The 20,614-nt window shown below is 37.4% G+C and overlaps 1 protein-coding gene across 2 annotated transcripts in view; it reads right to left on the bottom strand.

Moving 5' to 3' along the window:
• Positions 1 to 2,844: 2,844 nt before the first annotated feature.
• The window catches only part of LOC150098297 (clotting factor B-like), a 57,452-nt gene continuing 39,682 nt past the window's right edge, over positions 2,845 to 20,614 (bottom strand). For both annotated transcript variants that reach the window (XM_090405025.1, XM_090405024.1), the window contains exons 2-9: positions 13,925 to 14,064; positions 11,766 to 11,942; positions 5,757 to 5,822; positions 5,039 to 5,106; positions 4,625 to 4,737; positions 4,281 to 4,537; positions 3,853 to 4,016; positions 2,845 to 3,217 (exon numbers count right to left, since the gene is read on the bottom strand). In XM_090405025.1, the coding sequence (XP_090261151.1) occupies positions 3,047 to 3,217; positions 3,853 to 4,016; positions 4,281 to 4,537; positions 4,625 to 4,737; positions 5,039 to 5,106; positions 5,757 to 5,822; positions 11,766 to 11,942; positions 13,925 to 14,000 (1,092 nt within the window). In that variant the 5' untranslated portion in view covers positions 14,001 to 14,064 and the 3' untranslated portion in view covers positions 2,845 to 3,046. The remainder of the gene's footprint in view (positions 3,218 to 3,852; positions 4,017 to 4,280; positions 4,538 to 4,624; positions 4,738 to 5,038; positions 5,107 to 5,756; positions 5,823 to 11,765; positions 11,943 to 13,924; positions 14,065 to 20,614) is intronic.

Below are 20,614 nucleotides of genomic sequence, written 5' to 3'. Positions count from 1 at the left end.
TAGTTACGTCACATCAAATATGCCGTCTAGACTTTGCTGAAACAGTCTTGGAACACACTACAATGAAGGGCGCCAATAGCTTTTTAGTTTACGATTATGCTACACCAGCGCCCCCTTCCACTTTTTTTATAAACATTTTAGCAACGCAGCGACGACACCACCATTCTGACTGTAGTTCCTTTTTGTTTGCCGCACCCTTCACTGGGGGAAGAAGAAACCAACGACGTTCGTGTTGTAATCATGCGACAATAGGAATGCTTTCGCCGGCAACGGTTTGTGAATGCCAAGCGAAGAAAGCGACGAGAACGACGGTTTCAGTGTGGTCATCTCCAACAGCACAATGAAGCTCCCCACAAGCAGATCGCTGAAGTTCCTTCTTCTTGTTGTGAGAGTTTCCAAAGCGATTCAGAACGGGGAGAAGAACAACAGAAGATCCAATTCCTGATTGCTCATCAAATATTTACGAGGTTAAAGGCAAACAGGTTAGTTACAGCGATCACTTCGAAGAACGTCCGCTACAGAATGTCGGTTGGTGAGGTTACTGGTTTTTTCTTTTTTTTTTTTTATGGAAGATTCTGTTTTAAGTTCTCCCATCTCGAGGGTGGTGAAGATCTCAAACTCGAAATTATTGGGCGATCAACAGCAGTGGGTGATTTCAGCAAGAAGAAAAGGCAAGCTGTCTGTTAAGGACCTAAGAAAGCTCAGCACTTTTAAAACGGCCTCAGGTTTCTTTCCGGTGTTTGTGCACATCCACAAACTTTGTACTCGGCAGTTGTGCAGTTGAGATGTTGGTTTAGTGTGAAACCTCGAAAGAAAACCTCGAAGGAAACCTCGTTGCCCTTTACCGCTTGTGAAAGGGGACTTTTCGATTCAGCCACGTGGTTCCTCATCAAGCCAGGAAACACCGAATGAAGAGAGTGGCGCACTTTTCTATGCTAAAAGTGGACTCGACTCTGAACAGTGAAGAGGGTTTCCTCTCCGGGGACGATGGTGATGAGACGCACCTCGTGTCATCAGCTTACTAGTTCGTAGAGAGAAACTCCAGATAGTGTGTTTTAATGATGTTCACAATTCCAACCTTATTTTTGTGGGAAGCATTTTCTTCTTTCATGTAAGTGCGTTTGGTCTCGAAATGTATTTTGATTCTTGTACGTCTGTCAAACCACGAATTTAAAATTTTTGAATAAATGTAAACTCCGAATAGATAGTGACATTGTTTTATGTTCTCACGCGAACTTCAGCGTAACTGGATAGAAATTTATAGAGAGAGAGAGAGAGAGAGAGAGGGGGAGGTGAATGCAGGAAGGAGTTTGCCTCTATTGTTCAACTTACTCTCACTTTTGATTCGTAAACTATTTTACTAAGCCAAGTTACTTCCTTACAATTTAGCAGCTTCTCCTTGGCTGACAGCATTGCTTTCATTGCTCGGAACGCAATAACATCACGCAGAATCAACAGAGCTGTTAATTACTAAACAAAAAGAGTAAAAAAAAAAAATCCATATGTGAAATATGTAAGCGAACTTCGTAATATTTCAGTCATTTGTCGGTTGATATATTTCACATTTGAAATAGTTTATGAGATGGAAATGTTTCTGTGGCAGATATTCCTGGTGAATGCTTCTGCAGATCAATTACATTTCGGTTCGGATTAAGGGATAGAAGGAAAGTGTAATCAAAGTAAGGACACAATTTCACATTTCTAAATCTTCATATACTTGCTTTTGACTGTTCAAAACAAGAGAGAGAGAGAGAATTAGCTTTCTCGTATATTTATATTTTTTTAAGTAGTTAAAAATGAAAGTCAAGATAAATATGCGAGAATTCTCTCTCTCGTTTTGAGCTTTCATTAAGGGAAAAAAGAGCTCTTTACATTTCCCTTTAACTCAAGAATGACAACCGTTGGAGGGGCTTTCAATCGACCAATGGATTACATAATCGTTTCATGATTAAGAAATTTCAAGTAGTAAAAGCGATTTCTCCAGAAGTTCAATCACAAAACTGGATAAATATTTTACTAAAGAAAAATATAAGGAATATTTTTCTAATTTAAAACACATCAACTTCGTGAACCGAAGTGTTATCGGTGTTACAATTCTAACAAAATGCATTTGCTTTTAACGAGTAGGTTAGAGCCAATAATTGGAATGTTCTCATAATTGTCGATTGGTTTATTCACAACTAAACTAAGTGTGAAGTAAGAAAATAAACATCTCGTGCGTTTTGATCTCCATTTTGCAGTAATCGATTTGGAATTTCTCATCTCACCAATTTTCTTTTGATCTCTCGTTAAGAATAATTTCTTACTTCACAAACTTATTGTGATATTAACTTCCCTCTGCCTATTTTGGAAAGTAGCCAAATGAAACGTGGCACTAAAGAAATTTGATTGCTGTTGACACTGACGAAATTACGGCGCCTGTAGAAAATAGCGAACAATTCTGTTGGGCATTTCGACATCCACTTGAAGAGTGACGTGTGCAAAACTCAATGCAGTTGCTTCACAATGCGAAAAGAATTTGTCTCGGAACAGCTGTGAATTGAAGCACACAATGAAAACGTGAAACTATACTTATTTGCCATTTGCGCGCACAGAATAAATTTATAAAATATTCTTTCTCACTCTCTCTTTAACAGCCAGAAAAGGCTGGCTTCAAATAAGATTCACCCTTGAACCGCCTGCCTACAAAGCGTTTACTTCATTTGGTTACAGCATTTTCCCAAAAGAAGTAATAACCGCGCACCTTCATCCTTCTTAAAAGTAATGTACGCACAGCAAACGAGTTAGTGTGATAATTAATAACTATTTCCAGCGAAGTACGAAAAAAACAATAAAGAAGGATGGTTAGGCAAATAAAAAAATTATTTTTATTGTTTAAAAAAAAACTTCATATAAACAGAAATGCTGCACAGCGTGTAAGCATCAAAGGACTTTCTTGCAGAAATAAATCTGAAATACAGCAGACATCCTACAAGTCCCAGGAACAGAGTTCCTCTTGGTCCTCTAAGAGGAACTGCTCTGAAGGAATGATTGTTCGAGGATGAAGTTAGTTTGCTTCTCTCAAGTCGGTGTTGTCTGCTATCCACTCAAGGAACTCTGTTACTCGAGTGTACACCCCAGGGTAACCGGGTTCGGCACATCTGAAACCAAAGGAAACGATCCCAAACAGAGTCCATCCACTGGGATCGTTCATCATCAGAGGACCGCCGGAGTCGCCCTGCGGAAAAAGAGAAATAAATAAAGATAATCAAATAATGAAAAATAAACAATAAAAACAGTCGCATCAAAGCATGTTTACACCGCAGAATATCATGCTGGCGTCTACAAGCGAAATCAAATCCTGAGGTCTGAGTAATGCACCCAACTGGAAGATACTCGAAGGAACTTTTGAATGAAGCAATTTAAGGGGACCATCACGATCTACCCTCTCTAGAGAGGAGCTGAATTGTAAGTTATGCTCCATCCCCTCCCCTAGAATTCGATGCAATGAAATAAACTGTTTAACCCGCGGTTAGTTCAGAATTTTTCTCTTTCATGTAACACATCTCCTCATAAATTTAAAACATAAAAAGAAATCAATAATAAAGGGAAAAGTGAGTAAAAAGCAAGCGCTTGAATTTTATAACTATCCAGACATAGTTGGAAACTCAAAGAAAATAACCAACAAACCATACAAGATATGAAAAAGGAAAAAAATTCTAGTTTGTGCTGAAATTCCCGCAGTTCAGTTTCAACTTCACACAAAGCATCCCTCGTTCCTGTTATTGTGAAAAGCATCTGAAGAAGGCTTCCGGTTTGGTGCATTACTCAAAATGCACGTCGAGAAGACCTAAATGCCGTTTTGCCACGTACCTGACAGGCGTCTTTCCCCCCTTCGGACAGCCCCGCACAGAGGAGGTCTTGTGTTATCCCTCGGGGAAACGTGGCTAAAGATAATTGGCTGTAAGTGTTATTGCAGTCTCGATTAGGAACCACTGGGATGCTCACTTCCTGTAGGACGTTGCTACTAGCGCCACCTGTAGAAAGACGATCAGATTTTACTGTGCTTGTGATACCAGCAGAAAATTATTCTGGTGAAATATGAAGAATATTTCCCTTTAAAAGGCAACAGAGTTTTGGGGAAGTAATGGTGGTAGGTCTTTATTTACTTCGGAGATTAAGGGGAAATTTTGATGTGCTATTTCAAGTCCTTTCTTTTTATTTCATGGGGGGGGGGGAGAAGGCACTTGTTTGAATTTCTACTTTAATCGACTGAGATATTTTTTAGATAATCCGCTTACCGAATGAAGTGTCGCCCCACCCTGTAATGGTGACAGAGCGACCATCGATGTCCATTGTGGACATCTCCTGGGTTGGCAGACACACGTATCTTATCCTCTCGGTGAAAGGAGCTTCGTCTCTGAGACGAATCACCGCGATGTCGAAGTAGTTTTGCCTGGCGGTGTATCGCTCGTGCAATTTTATGCTCTGTACGGCGTAGTCGGTGCCCTCTTGGCCCGTGTGGGCTCCCAAACGGACCACGAAGCCTGAAGAATTCCTAAAGGGGAGAAACAAGAGAACTCTATTACATCCCATTGATTTAGTGAATCAACGACAAAAAAAAAAAAAAAAAAAGTTTACTGACTTGCTAGAAGTGCCTGAGAAGCAGTGGGCGGCGGTCAGAACGTACTTTGGGCTGATCAGAGTGGCTCCGCACTGGAAACGATTTCTGGTTCTTCCCACCCTCATGAGGGCAGCCTGAAAAATGCATGAATGTAAGTGAACTCAGTTAGGGGAGAGTAATCAATGCAAAGAACGAGTAAAGTCAACCTGATGAGGCCCAATGTTAAATTTATTGTCGTGAAATGGTTAGTCGATGAAGAAAGCCCGCGAGTGTGCTTGATGTGATGAGAATTGTTTATCCATTCAGGGATGTATTTTGTTTACAGACAAGCTTCTTCCACATGCGTTCAGCGGTCAATATAGAGAATCAGATTTCTTCAGTTTTAATCTCTATAAACATCAAATAATTTTCGTGCATGATCTCAGAGGTACTTACCATCCAGGGCCAGGAATAAGGGATTGCTTCTCTGCCACCCACTACTTGCGGTCCGGATGCTGCTCGAGCTGGAAAAAATAAATAATTAAAATTAATAGGAAACTGTGAATTTATTGGGAATCTTATAACAGGAAAGGAAACAAAACTCAAGGAGATTTCGGATGGCGATTTGAAATTAAGAAATGAAGTTACAGCTTGTCAAGAGAAATTCCTGAGTAGGAATCTAATGGTTGCAGTTTAAACTTGAAAGCCAATGGACTTGGTTGAAATTTCTGGATGGGATCGGGGAGGTTTTCTCTTGAATTTGGCTTGTAAGGGAGCATGCGCAGATGTGCCATCAGAATACTCGAAACCGGAGAAGAATCTGGCTTTTTTTTTTTTTTTTTTGAATAACCTGCTAAAGAAATTCTCTTTCTTTGTCCCGTGGATTGAAACGCATTCCTCGATACCATTTGGAGGCGCAGAAACAGACTACGGTGGTGGAGATGTTGCACGTGGTTTCGATAGTCTTATGACTGCCAGCTCGTCTGTTTTCGATTCCACCCACTGAACTTGAGTCAGGATGCCAAACTAGTTTGAGTGGAATGCAAGGAAATGTTTAAATTCAATGTTAATTAATTGCTTTTTTTTCTTCGCAACAAAAAACCACCTTAATGATCAACATTAAAGGTTTCCTAGTTTTAATCTTAAAAATGAAAAAGAAAGAAAAACTGCTTACCTTCTAACACGTCTCGCTTTTTCAGTGCTCCCCCACTAACAATTCTGATGGGTCGAAGTCCGCATCCTGCATAGAGAGAAACAGAAGAATTTGAATGAGATGAAAATGCGAACAAATAATATTAAATTTAATTTTCCCGAAATAACACAAGTAGTATGGTGGGCAATAGTAACCAGATCAAGATCAAGATAAGATAAGGAATCGTGACGTCATTGTGTGATAAGATGACTGACGTCATTGTGTGTGTGATGTTCTCCGTAACGTCATGAGATTGGAATGTTTGGAATTTCCCTGGGGGGGGGGCATATGTGTTATGATGTCAGGTCTTGTGTTCTTGTGTTTTGATTCGAGTATGGTATTGTGGGTGATGTTTAGAGATAAGGAATCGTGTCGTGATTGGTGGGACACTGTGAAAAAAATAGGAGTGGGTGAATGCGGGAAGCGATGTCAGTGTCCTGGATGTGTGTTGCTATCAGATGTAAATAAGTGACGTCATTTGTTAGTTGTAAATTAGTGATGTTATTGATTTGAATGGAAAAGGATGAAGTTTAGAGATTCTATTATATTAGTGGATAAGGATTTGTATATATTAGTATATAATCTGTATTTGTAATATATAATTAATTGTAATAACAAATTGTAATAATTTGTATATATTAGTATATAAATCTAATATATTAGTGGATAAGGATTTGTGGTGCGATTGGTGGGACACTTTAAACCAAATGGGGGTAGGGTGAATGGGGGAAGCGACGTCAGTGTCATGGATGTGTGTTGTTATGACATGTAGATAAGTGTATGGTTTGTGTGGGGAATTGTGGGCGATGCTAGAGATAAGATAGAGTATGGAATGTTTTTTCGAATTTCGCTGGAGGCCCCCATCTGTCAGTGACATCCTGTTGCTGACAGACAGATCCCATGACCTTGTGGGTGGGGGTTACAGATAAGGAATCGTGACGTTAGGATTTTGGAATTTTCTGGGGAACATATGTCTCAGTGACATCACGTGGTGTGTTTTTGTTCGCGTATAGGTTTGTGGGTGATGTTAGAGATAAGATATCTTGGAATTTCCCAGGGTGACACACATCTGTGATTGACGTCACGTTTTGTCTTTCGTTGTTTATAGTTGGCAGTACGAATTTTCCAATATAGGTTTGTGGTATTTCATTCCTGTTATTAGGTATGGGAAATCTAGTTCAGAGTGAAGAGATGGCGGCAGAATTTAGACCTTTTCTGGGTAATTAATTATAGGCTATCACTGCTCTTTTCTTCAAGCACACACACACACACACACGTTTTTCTTGTTCAATAGATGATAATGGATATTCTTAGTTGAGAGCGAGATGGCAGCAGCATTTAGACATTTTCTGAATAATTAATTATATGCTATCACTAGTGTCCCCCCCCCCCAATCACACACACATTTAGACATGAAAAGTAGCTTATGTATCCCATGGTGATACTCTCTAATCTATATACTCTATGATTATTCTTAGGAAAAACTATTCAGTTTTAGAATTAGAATTGCGCTTGCCAAAACATACGAACAGTGGTCATTGAAATTACAAATCTCACTTGCTATGTTTAAGTTAAACAAAAAAGATTAACTTTCTTTCCAGAATGGGGCATCTTGGAACTAGCTGTTCTGAAAACAACAGATATTCCAAATTGTTGATTATTCACAACATTTTCCTTTGAATAAGACTTCAAATTTATTTCCAGGAGAAATTTGTATTTCTGATGGAACTAGTGTAAGATGTGCATTGACAAAATCACCTTGCAGTTGGAAAGAATTACCTAAGAGTTAAAAAACAGAATTCTTGGTTAATAAAATATAATCATCAGCTGACATGGTAAATTGGTTCACTATCTCTAGACTCTCTAGACTAAATTAAGAGAATGGATAATAGAATCAACAAGCAAATATGAAATATTGCTCGCCAAAGGAAGAGAAAAATCAAAAACATTAACCATTGTAATAGGCAGACCTGTTGTTCATTTAAATGATCCGGGTTGCCTTAAACGTAAAAAAATTCCGTAAAAAACAAAACGAAAGATTCTGTGCTTATAACAATGCTCAAAAATATATGTATTGGTTTAAAAAAATAAAAATGCAACCCTTAATTTTACTACAGTAACAAATTCCCACGATCAAAAACGAATAAACTTTCAGATGTGTGTCACATTGTCGAAAACCACTTCATGTCGATTCCGCAAGCATGGGAAATCATCCCTTTGAACAACAGCCTAAATATAACAATCAGAAGATTAAGGAACAAAAATTAGTGTATTTTTTACTTTATTTATTTTGTGTATGTTAGATTCAGTAAATACAATTTGTAAATAATATTTCACTCAAATAAAATGTGTAAATTTAAATGAACAACTTTGTGTTGTTGATGTGTTATGCAAATTTAAGTAAGACCATATATATATATATACATCTTTTTTTTTTTTTTTTTGAAGTCGCAGTGAATTATAATCTTTGGAATTAAGTTGAAAATTATAGTACCAAACCAAATATTCGGTTTAAATAAGAATAAATAACTATTTATTGGTGGTGGAAAAAATACCTAATATAATAAATGTGTTAAAATATATATATAAATATTCCTACTGTGAAATAAATGCCAGGCTGAGAGGACAACAGCCCGGCATTTATTTGGTGAATGCGCAACAGTCAATTAGGACTAATGGAAATGAGTCAAACAAGGGAGTTGATGGTAAATTGGAAACTTTCTAAACTAAAGTTCCCATAGTCAGAAAGAGGACCGAAAACCAAAAACGCCAACTGCCTGGTTTTATATTGGTGTTGCTAATACTTGTGAGCTGTGAAGTTTAGATTGTCATGTGGGAAGTATTATCAAAACAGTCAAGTAAGACAAGGAGAATGTCACACGTACGCACACCAAAATAGAGAGCAGAAATGAGACAACTTAAGATAACACAAATGAAAAATCTACAGTGGGGGGAAAATAAATTCACACACAATTCATTTATTTATTTATTTTGCTCAGTTATTCTGGTTAGACTATGTAGTAAAACTGAATTTTATAAGTAAAATACAGAAAAATAACCAATCAATTTTAAAAAAAAAAAAAAATATATATATATATATATATATATATATAGAACCATTTCAAAATTCTCCGTATTGAGTTCACACGTGCGCACGACAATATTGGAGCGGAAATGAGACAGCTGAAGAAAACACAAATGAAAAATCTACATTGGAAGAAAAACAAATTCACACACAATTTATTTCCAGTAAATTAATTATTTCCAGTAGTTAATTATTTTAGAAAATGTGAACATGATAGAAAGAAAAAAAAAATGTTTGTGTGTGTTGTAGTGTTTTGTGCATCCTGTAAAGTAAAAAAAAAAAAAAAACTCATTTCACTTGTCAGAATTCCGTACTCTAACCATCCCCCAGAATTCCAAAAACAAGAAGTCACACATACCCACAACAAAACTGCATTTCCATTCAACTCTATGATGTGATTTTGGACAGAAACTTTGGAAAAACATAGCATGAGGCAGAGTGCGAATGAAATTTACGAAACGCACAGTAACCTGTAAGGAAAAAAGAGCCAACTGCATTTTTAGACCTTGTGTTTGTTTGTTTTGTGTTGTGAATAATCAACAATTTGGAATATCTATTGTTTTCAGAACCTAGCTAGTTCCAAGATGCCCCATTCTGGAAAGAAAGTTAATCTTTTTTGCTTAACTCAAACATAGCAAGTGAGATTTGTAATTTCAATGACCACTGTTCGTATGTTTTGGCAAGCGCAATTCTAATTCTAAAACTGAATAGTTTTTCCTAAGAATAATCATAGAGTATATAGATTAGAGAGTATCACCATGGGATACATAAGCTACTTTTCATGTCTAAAGGTGTGTGATTGGGGGGGGGACACTAGTGATAGCATATAATTAATTATTCAGAAAATGTCTAAATGCTGCTGCCATCTCGCTCTCAACTAAGAATACCCTACTGATCTATTGACAAGAAAAACGCGCACCTGTGTGCGTGCTTGAGGAAAAGAGCAGTGATAGCCTATAATTCATTATTCAGAAAAGGTCTATTTGCCGCCATCTCTTCACTCTAAACTAAAATTCCCACACCTAATAACAGGAATGAAATACCCCAAACGTATATTGGAAAATTCGTACTGCCAACTATAGACAACGAAAGACAAAACGTCACATCAATCACAGATGTGTGTCACCCTGGAATATTCCAAGATATCTTATCTCTAACATCACCCACAAACCTATACGCAAACAAAAACACACCACGTGATGTCACTGAGATATATGTTCCCTAGAAAATTTAATCCAAACTCATAACGTCACGATTTCTTATCTCTAACCGGCACCCATAAGGTCATACGCGAACCAAACACACCTCTAAACATCATCCGCAATGCCATTAGCAAACCAAAACACAAGAACCTGACATCAATAACACATATGCCCCCCAGGCAAATTCCAAACATTCCAATCTCATAACATCACGGACATCATCACGCTCACAATGACGTCAATCATCTTATCACACAATGAGATCACGATTCCTTATCTTATCTGGATGTTGATCTGGTTACTGTTGCCCACCACACTACGAACACATCAAAACAAAAAATTGCAAGAGCTTTGCATCTACTTTAAAAGGAGAATTACAAGGGATGCGAAAACTATTTGTGACCGATGAAATACTTGAAGCCATTTCCAACTTCAATGCCACAATTGTCAATGGGAAGCAGATCATTTTCCTCAAAGAATGGTTTTGCTCAGGCTGCTTGAGGAAGTGTGAAGAGCAGGTTCAGCATTTCTTCGGACCATTGAATCGTTATTGAAGAAAACATTGTTTTGTTCAACAGTGATTGAATGAAGGATCCAGAGCTTGTGGAAACGTCACCACACCATCTCCTCCATATACAAAGAAATTCTGCTATCATTCACGAATCGAATTCTTCCACCTCACAAAGGACTAAGAGAGCATGTTTTGTAATCTTAAATGGCGCTTCAAAGATGCTTTTTTAAGGTTCATAACCCTTCTGCTCTAGTTAGTCCCTGTCGTGTGAAGAGTTCTTCCATTTGAATGGTTCCGTAACAATTTTCAAGACAAATTGATTGACACACACACACACACACAGAGAGAGAGAGAGAGAGAGAGAGAGAGAGAGAGAGAGAGAGAGAAGCTGTTTTTTCTCCTGAGTAAATAGAAAACAAGTAAAAAACGAAATATCCAATAACAAAATCTCAAATTCATAATTTTTTCTGCACTTCTTTCCATTAAATCTCATTCAGGTGTGAATTCTTCATACTTGTTGCACAAACTCATTAATTGAGAAAGAAGTAACATTTATTTGTTAATAACTGCACGCATTTATAAGCATTCCATTTAGGCTTTTATTTTTGTAGACAGAAGACGTCTTAAGTTTGCGCGCAATAATTGAGCTTTGCGTTGTGTATCGAAGGCCGATGCTTGCTCGTCTAGTCAAAGCTACCTTGGCTTGCTCGGTTGTAGGAGCTTCCAGGTCCTCGCAGCAGCACTATGAGTTTATGCGCGCGAATAGCCATTTCACGTCGTCTCACTCTGTTGTTTAAACACAGGCCATACGCTGTCAACGTAGCTCTAGCTAATGAGCTTCAGCAGCCTTTACAAGAGTGCGTATTGCTTGGGAAAATTAAGTTATAATCAGCTTTTTATGACGATGTTATTGACCAGTTCATAAAAAAGAACAGCAGGGTAGAGTTTGTATTCAAGTAGCTAAATTGAAAAAGATAGAATATCATTTGTAAAATAAATGTTGTATTTGTATGATTAAATGTACGTAAATTTCTAAATATTTAGTTTTAAATGGTAAGTAATTCATTATTCCGCTAATCAGACTTCAATCACACCTCTCATTCCCTGAATGATAGCAAGATCAAGCGTAAATTTCAAGACCCGCATTCGCCCCTGATCTCGTTTATAAGAAAGAAAAGAAGAATTGTGCATACTTGCAAGTCTTAAGTTGGGCACGGAGGTGGACGAGCCAGTAGAAGACGTGGTGGCACAACATATGAACGGGATGTCATCCTCCCAGTCGCAAGGCGGCTCCTGGCTGTTTGGGCTCCATCCGGAACACTCAGTGACCTTCGTACATTGACCACTTGACCCCGTAATGGTAAAGCAAGCTGTTATGAAAAACAAAAGCACACCATTTAAAGATTGAGAATCTCTCTCTCTCTTAAATCACTTTAGCTATCTAAATATTTATTTCTTATTGTAAATAACTTATAGAATATGAAAGGTAGTCTCAGCATCCTTTTCTGTGACTGAAGATCGCCAAACTGTTTGAAACAAAACGTCGTGAGACTCCAGGTTATCAACTTGTTGTCATATCTGGGGGCTCTGGATCGTTAGGATAAATTATTGAAATAGCAGGACCACTCAGTGATTCTAGGGCCCAGATAAACTGCAAAGAAAAAGAACTTGAGGCAGAGTTTATTCATTTATTATGCATAATTTTATTTTTTCAAAGACTGGTCACTTCCTACACGTCATGGAGCTCACTGATGGTAAGAAGATCCATTTCTCTTAATCAAAATAAAAGTTTTGATGGAATTGAGTTTCCTCCTAGTAGAGGTGAAGCAGGGTTGGGCACGGGTAGCCATCCTGGATCTGTTCGTTTCCCTCTTAACTAACATAAGCTTCCTGTCATTCATCTGGATGTGTTCCCCCCCCTCTATAATTGAACGACTCACAACAAAGTTATGCAAAAAAAAAGAAGAAATTGTGTCAGAAACAGCTTCGGTTGTGAACGAGTGGTGGCGCTGTACAAGAGAATGCCATCACGAGATGCGCTATTTTATTATGATTGAATGATGAAAGAATAAAATGAAATTAGAATATCCGGTCACCGTTTAAGCACCCAAATTTTAAGTAATTAATAATATAAAGAGTATTTCCAATTAACGTGAACCCCTTGGGTTAAAGGTTATCCTTGAAAGGGCCGTGACCTTGAAACTGCACGGAGGAAATGAACTTAGTTTGGTGAAGCGTCCACGTGCTCCCCTCAGGGATGTTCCTCTCTTCTCGCAGTTCACTGCGATAGACAGACTGCTGGAGTTGACTTCGTTAATGCTTTTGGGGCCCCAAACTGTCTATCCCCCCCCCGGTTTTGCTTGTGGAAGTTTCAATTTATTTTTCATTTAAGCGGCGGCAGATTTCGATTTTAGTTCTTCCGAATGAAGAATTCATTTATTAATGTAATTTTTGCTTCGTTTTCACTCACCCATGACCGCACGAGTACAGGTGACACGCAGTAGAAATAAACTTAAGTCATTTCCATTCCCCCCCCCCCCAATCTTGTTCAAGGACGCTTACTTTTGTTCTTCGTAGCACGTGTGGCGAGGTACCGCAAACGAAACATAAATCCGAATGCCATTTTGTGGACGGAGTGTCATCTCAGATAACGCAACACTTGCTGCTGTCGTAACTTACAATTACGCTCCAAGTTCGCGAAGGAAGATCCAGTGTTTGCGCGCGCGCACACACAGTGCATGCATGTTAAGAGAAATTCTTAATTAAGTAACAAGCTGTTCAACACTTTGTACTATAATAGGAAGCTTACAAATAATAAATAAATAAATAAAAATAAAAAGTGCAGCTTACGCTAATCCGTGCATTAATAGTTTTGCCTGTTGGTTTGTTATATAAAGAGGTGATAAACAGAAGAGTATAAAAAAGTTTAATAATAGAATATTGAACATTAGTAGAAAGATGATGCTGCAGAAACGACATCTTTCAACTGGTGTTGTGCAGTTTGGACAATAAATTCAATATATGTAAAAAATTCTGGCTAACATTTGTTGGCAATTTAAACTCCCCTCAGTACCCTAACAGCGACATCCATACGAAGCTAAATAATCTTCACCAAAACTGCCGTATATAAGTTACATTTATTTCCTCAAGTATTTGACTTTTTTTTTCATAAGAGATTATTTAATTATATTCTTTGTGCAAAGGGGGTGGGGGTGCAAAGTAGGCCTATTTCGATAATTTGTCTCTTTCTCTGCAACCTCAGTGTAAACACCACAGCGCACATACAACAACCTTGATTGTTTGCGATTACTTTGAAAAATGTACGCAAATTCTGCGTAACGAAGTGACTTACCTTGCGAAACGACCCCCGTGATCAAGCAAGTAATGGCCAGTGCTGACGTCACCGCTATGAGAGAAGTAACCTCCATTTTACTGCGACTCTGTCAGGAAACAAAAGACCTTCGGGGTCAGAAGATGACCAGAAAAGATGAACTGGAATATCAACAGAATGGAGCGCATTTTATTTTGCATAATAAAATGTTTAAATTTATTCCTAGTAAATTTAAATTTAAAAACAAGAAATTATTTTTAAGTACTCAAATTCTCAGAAATGTACGCCACAAGAAAATAAATAATAATAAAAAAAAATACTCAGAAGACTTACATAAATACGATGGCGCCATTTTTGCTTTGTTGTTCTTAACAAAATTATTAATTACAGATTGCAAAGCTGGTTTTAGTTAGTTATTATTTCGTATTAACTAAATATTAACAAAGCTAATATAATCTAAACGGTTTTATTTTTAATTTTCTTATAGATATTCGAAAGAGAAAAGCAAAGTTTGTCTAAGAGTCATCTTTGACGTTTAGCAGAGGAATGTAGGGGGGGGGGTTGATAAGGTACAGAGAAATGTAAGTATAGGCGATCTGTAAGAAACGAACGTTTGGGTGTGAACATAAACTAACTGAAAGAGGCTGCTTTGGATACGGCGAGTGCTTATAATGCTTCCTGAGAAGATGGGTTGATGATACCGCATTTAAGTTAGGCAGTCACGATTCTAAGACAACCCGTCAGATTACCGGTTTAATTTAGAAGCTACATTTGCAGAGAGAAAAAAAATAATAATAAATATATATATATATATATATATGTATATCGTTACGTGATTATTTTTAGACATTGAAATGCATTAAGAAGGATTCCGCTATCAAACCGTCCTCTTTCTACCACACAACACGTAGACGCACTGATTCTCTCTCTACAAGCGTAAGCACGCGCAATGTAAACATGCTTCCGCTTAGAAAGGAATAATCCGAACTTGTGGGATTGTTTGTCGCACGTGCGAACGCTGAAAGACACTTTCGCTGTCTTGGTACGGACCTCACGTTGTCGATGGGCTCTCGCTCACCTTTCACGTCGCCTTCAACACGGCGAAGTGTTAGTGAATAATTTTCGTTGATCGTCGCCCAAGGACACCTCACGGAAATGGCAAAAGTGTTTTAAAACCGCCTGCACGCCCTACACGACGTCACTTACCTGTAGAACGACGTCCAGCGCTCCCACGAGAAGATTGATTTCTGTCGAGAGTTCACGTGATGAATGACGACGACCTGTCCTCACGAGAGCCCAGAAAACGCTTAGCCGGGATTTCCACTCGCCTCAGGTGCTCGACGCCTTGCACAGGGGTTATGGTGAGTGCGAGTAACGATGCAAGATCAGACCCTGCCAGAAAAGGTTCGCGATCGCTTTGTCGTTAGCATGTCCGTCCTTAATAATAATAACGACTAAAATCATGCACGTATTTTAATTTTCCTAAGCCAGTTAAGAAAACACATCGATATGCATTGGGATGGTACTTACTTCTTCATTTTTTTTTAAAGAAAAGCAAACGCCGAAATTTTTCTGAAATAATTTTTAAAAAATTCCTTTCCCTATCTTTGTTTGTACGATGCAAAACGGTACAAGAATCTAAAGATCAAAATGGTTCGTTTTTAGATTTATTCCTTTTATAGGAGGCATTTTGTTTATTAGAGTAAACTAAACACTGCACGCAGTGTACAAATGCCAACAACTTATTAGGCAGCGTAAACACATCACTTTTAAAAGATAGAAATATCCGTTCAAGACCGCATTGATACTTTTTGAGGCGCAACATCATAATGAGACCCCAAAAGAACAAGTCTATTTCAAATAATCAAATTCACACACTTTTTTTTTTTTTTAGTTTATTGAAAATAAAAGTCGATATTTCCATAATAACTCATTTTAATAAACTAAAAATAACACAACATTGGTATATATTTGCATTAAAAAAATAAATAATATATATATTTTAATATAAACTGACTAAAAATTCGAGAATTATAACAAATTGAGATTTATTTAAAAACGCAACATGTTTCGTCGAGATTGACTTCATCAGGCGTTAAGAACATAGAAAGATATTAAAAGACATTAAGAACATAGAAAGCTAATACCTTTCTATGTTCTTAACGCCTGATGAAGTCAATCTCGACGAAACACGTTGCATTTTCAAAAAAAATCTCAATTTGTTATATATATATATATATATATACACTCTATAATATAAAATGATAATTAAAATTAAGTGATATTACATCCCATATTGTTCCGCTACAAAACCTTCGTATTATATCTAGGTCTACCTACTCACTGATGAGACCTCAGTAAAGGTTGAAATCGATCTGGGTAGTGACCTTCTCTCATAATGAAAAACAGTAATACAGCTCCTAGGAAAGAACAGTGAACGGAGCCTGCTCCACCCTTACTACGAGTTGCCTCTGTGTTGCACTACCAGGTGGACTATGAGTTGCCTTGGTGTTGTACTATCCAAGTATTTGCTTCATATCAGTTCATATTAAAATTTAAAAAAATAATCACTAATAACTAAAAATAATAACTATCCAGGTTTGCTGGACGTGTATATACGTCCAGCAAAGAAATGGTACACTTACATACATTAATTTCATGGAATACATACATACATACTGTTAGCTTTATATTCTAAGGAAAGAACAATGTATTTCAAATGGAAGCGGGAAGCCTCACAAATTTTTCAGCGGCCTCTAGTTTTTATATTTTGAATTTAATATTTATAAATAAGTATTTTATTTTGCAACTATTATTATTATTATTATTACGCGCAACTCCAAGGAGTCCTTAGACTAATCGAGGGAGGCCCTAAACAACTACTCAACATCCACACAGTGAACGCATTGACAGTCATGGCACCCACAACAGACTCTGGCAACTTATTTCACTCGTTCACCACTCTTCAAGTAAAAAACATAGTTCTAACACCTTTGCTAACCACACTCTCTTGGACTAGGGGCCATCCAGTTTCCATGGATGGCCCCTAGTCCTCCCAATTATAACTATGCTGTTTTTTTTTTTTTATTATTATTGTTCTCTGTGAGGAGTAAGGTTTTTCCATGTAGCCCCCCCCCCATAGAGAGTGAGGCCCCCAACTTGCGCATCATGCGCCTAATGGTAAATGCGGCCCTGTATCCGTTGCATTTTAAATAGCGTATGTTTGTCGAAAGAGTGTTCGGATATTTATATTTAATGTTGATATTGCTATTTATTCTTTATATTAATAATACATGAATATATATTCTATTGTTATTATTATTTGACACCTCCAGGGAGTCCAAAGACTCATCGAGGGAGGGCACCCACTCTACAACTCTCTGGTGGAGACAGAGAGTTGTAGAGTAGGTGCCCTGTCTCCACTCTCTGTCTCCACCAGAGAGTTGTAGAGTAGGCGCAACTACCTTCATCTACTAACGCCATCTACCGTCCACCACCACTAGTATTTTGACAGTCAAAAACATCCATGCCCACGGCGGGATTCGAACCAGGACCGGCATTCTCTATAAAGGGACCCGGGTGCAAGAAACCTTTTGGGGGGCCCTGAAATATTTTTCGAAGGTAAAAATTAAAGGATTCGAAATAAACGTATTGTAAAACTTCTTACCTGCAAATGATTTTGGCACAGAAAAAAAAAAAAAAAAAACACATTCGAAATATACGTTTCCGCAAATGTGTACCGACTGTGTCCATTCGATCGTGGGGCCCGGCTGCATTGCACCCCCGAGATGGTCGGCCCTGTTCTAGCCGACAGCCTTTTGATTGGAAAGCGGATACGCTAACCACTCGGCCCCTCAGGCCGCCATTTAAATAAAATTACAGCAATTCCTCGATTAATGCGCCCTCGATTAGTGTGTCATTTTTTTTCGATACCCAAATTCGATTTGTGCGCCTCTAAAATTCGATTCGTGTGCCTATATACATCTTAAAAATAAATCTTAAAAATAAATGTTAGAGATTTTAAAAATTTTCTGTCTATATATTTTTATGGCTAACTATTTTAAAAAAATCACTCACCAGAATGAAATAATTTAGTTACCGATTTAAAACATTTCATAAAATTATTTTTAATGGCATACTACATTACTTCCATGTACAGTGTACATCTATGTACGCTATGTTCCAAATTTTTACCGCCAAAATTTATGCCGCCCACAGATTCGAGCCCCTTCGACACTTCTGCGCATGTCACAAAAAGGAGAATCCATTCCGATAATAGAGTAATCAATCCGTCTTCTAGGATAAGTTGTTTATTATTACACGTCGGAAAATGAACTTCTCTTTTATGATCAGTGTAGTTTTTAAAGTGGGAACTATTTTGCTTGTATAACAGTTGGGAACTTTTATGTATAAAGCACGTGATTTCGCGTGTTGGCGACCAATTCGTACGTCCTTCATTTCTTTCTCCCCTTCGATGATAACGTCCAAGAGTTAATTAAATCTCTTTCGGAAGAATTGAGCGATTCCGACCTGCTAAATTTAGATGCGCAGCTGGAAGATCCCGAAAAATGAAAATTTAACCACTGATAGTTGGCCAAAAGAGATTTCACAGAAACAATTTGAAAATATTTTTCGTACAATCGAAGTTTCTAAGCAGCAATGATTGGAAGCTGACCCTGATGAAGAGAGAAGCAGTAAAATTTGCAGAAGAGTAGAAGAGACAATAGGGCCTTACCGTCGGTTGTATGAAAAAAGAAACAAAATGTCCGCCAAACTACGTTAGCTCAATTCTTTGTTAAGAAGTAGAATAATCAAATTTATATTCTGAATATGTTTTATTGTCTTTCAGCTTCATGGTTTTCTTTTAACTATGCCCTGAGACATACCTTAATTCTTTTATTAAAAAAGTAAGAGTCAAAAAAGAAATTTGAGGAACGAATTATACTTTTTCCCATGGGTTATTATATTCGATTAGTGCGTTTTCGATTAATGCGCCTGTTTCAAAGAACGCATTAGGCGCACTAATCGAGGGATTGCTGTATACTCGTGTATAAAACAGTAACATAATTTTATTACTACGGTAAACATTATAATAACTTAAAACATTAAGTATAATTTCTGGGAAATTCCCATGCTACTCCTCTAAAACACTATTAATATAATTAACGGCTATTTTAGTGTTTTTGTTTAGGAGTGTCCCTTATATTTAATACATTGGCTAACATCCGCTGGAATGAGTTGTTTATTGAGTTGTTTCCACATAAGGATACCCTTCCCCTTCCTTCCCGCCCCTCTCCCCACAACAAAATAATATATATATATATATTTATATATATATTATTAATAGTAACCCGGGTTCCCAAACTTATTTCCCGTGTCCCAAGTATGTCCCAAGTACATCCCCATGTTCTTTCCCCCCCCCTTCCACAAGAGCTTGGATTTAGAAGGCATCTTTAAACGAAAATCAAGGTATGTACATAATTTTTCAATATTTTTTATTCTGCCATAATTGCCTACTACACTCGCCCGTAATGTCCTAAATTATATATATATATATATATATACCCCTTTTGAGTTATGTTAGCCAATGTATTAAATATAAGGGACACTCCTAAACAAAAACAGGCTAAAATAGCCGTTAATTATATTAATAACTTAAAACAATTTCAGCTAAATATTGCTGGCGTCATTAATAGGCAAAACTGCTCATTTATCAAATCCAAAATTATATTTTGGGATATTATTATTGGTGTTGTTCTTGTTGCGGGTTATTGCCCTTTAAAATGCACTACTTCCTATTATTATGAAGAGAGACCTCAGGGAGTCAGAGAGTCATCGAGGGAGACCATATTATTCGCACCAGCTGTGATGCCTGTTGAATTCATTCGCGCTACTTGCACAGACAACATGCAAAGGCAATCCATTCCAATCACGCACCACCCTCTGAGAGAAAAATCTAGATCCCCTTCTCGCCAGCATTCATTTTCAGCTTCCAAAGATGCCCTCGCGTCCTTTCCCCACCTTCCATAAAATGAACCATTATGTGGACCATAAAACCACAAAATGAACCATAAAATATTTCCATCACTCACTAGAAAAATCATCTGTTAATCCCTAGGTGAGTTTATACTGAGTTATGTTAGCTTTCTTTTGTTCTGCAGAGCAATATATGATTAAAAAAAAAAAAAACTGATTATAAAACATGCCATGGTAATAACAGCGACTGAGTGTCAAAATAGTACCCCCCCCCTTTTTTTTTTCATGCATCAACATACACCATCAATCGCCTTCTGACTGTAACAAAGGTTAGCCTTGTACGATTCCGTACAGCATGAAGAACTAACTTCATAGGTTGCCCTAAAGAAAAGTGCTTTATGTTCCCTATTCTCATCACGCGACAATAACAATGCTTAATATAAAAATAGCCAAATGCCTACCCCCCCCCTAAAAAAAAAACAAATAAAAATGGTACTCTAATTATTATTTGGGGAGGGCAGGCATTTGGCTATTTTTATATTAAGCATTGTTATTGTCGCGTGATGAGAATAGGGAACATACTCTAATGACGCCTGAAACATCTTCATAAAAGCCAAACATTGGCTTGGAAAGATGTGGAAAAAATGTTTTTGTATTACTACTGATTAAGGTACGACTTCATGTTTATGGGCATACGAGGGTTGTTTGAAAAGTTTGGTAAATTTCGAATAGACG

Source organism: Typopeltis vanoorti, chromosome 15 (assembly GCF_054136105.1).
Source record: "Typopeltis vanoorti isolate ZY-2024b chromosome 15, IOZ_Tvanoo_1.0, whole genome shotgun sequence".
In the NCBI taxonomy this organism is placed as follows: Eukaryota; Metazoa; Arthropoda; class Arachnida; order Uropygi; family Thelyphonidae; genus Typopeltis; species Typopeltis vanoorti.
This window is presented reverse-complemented; position numbering and strand designations above follow the sequence as displayed.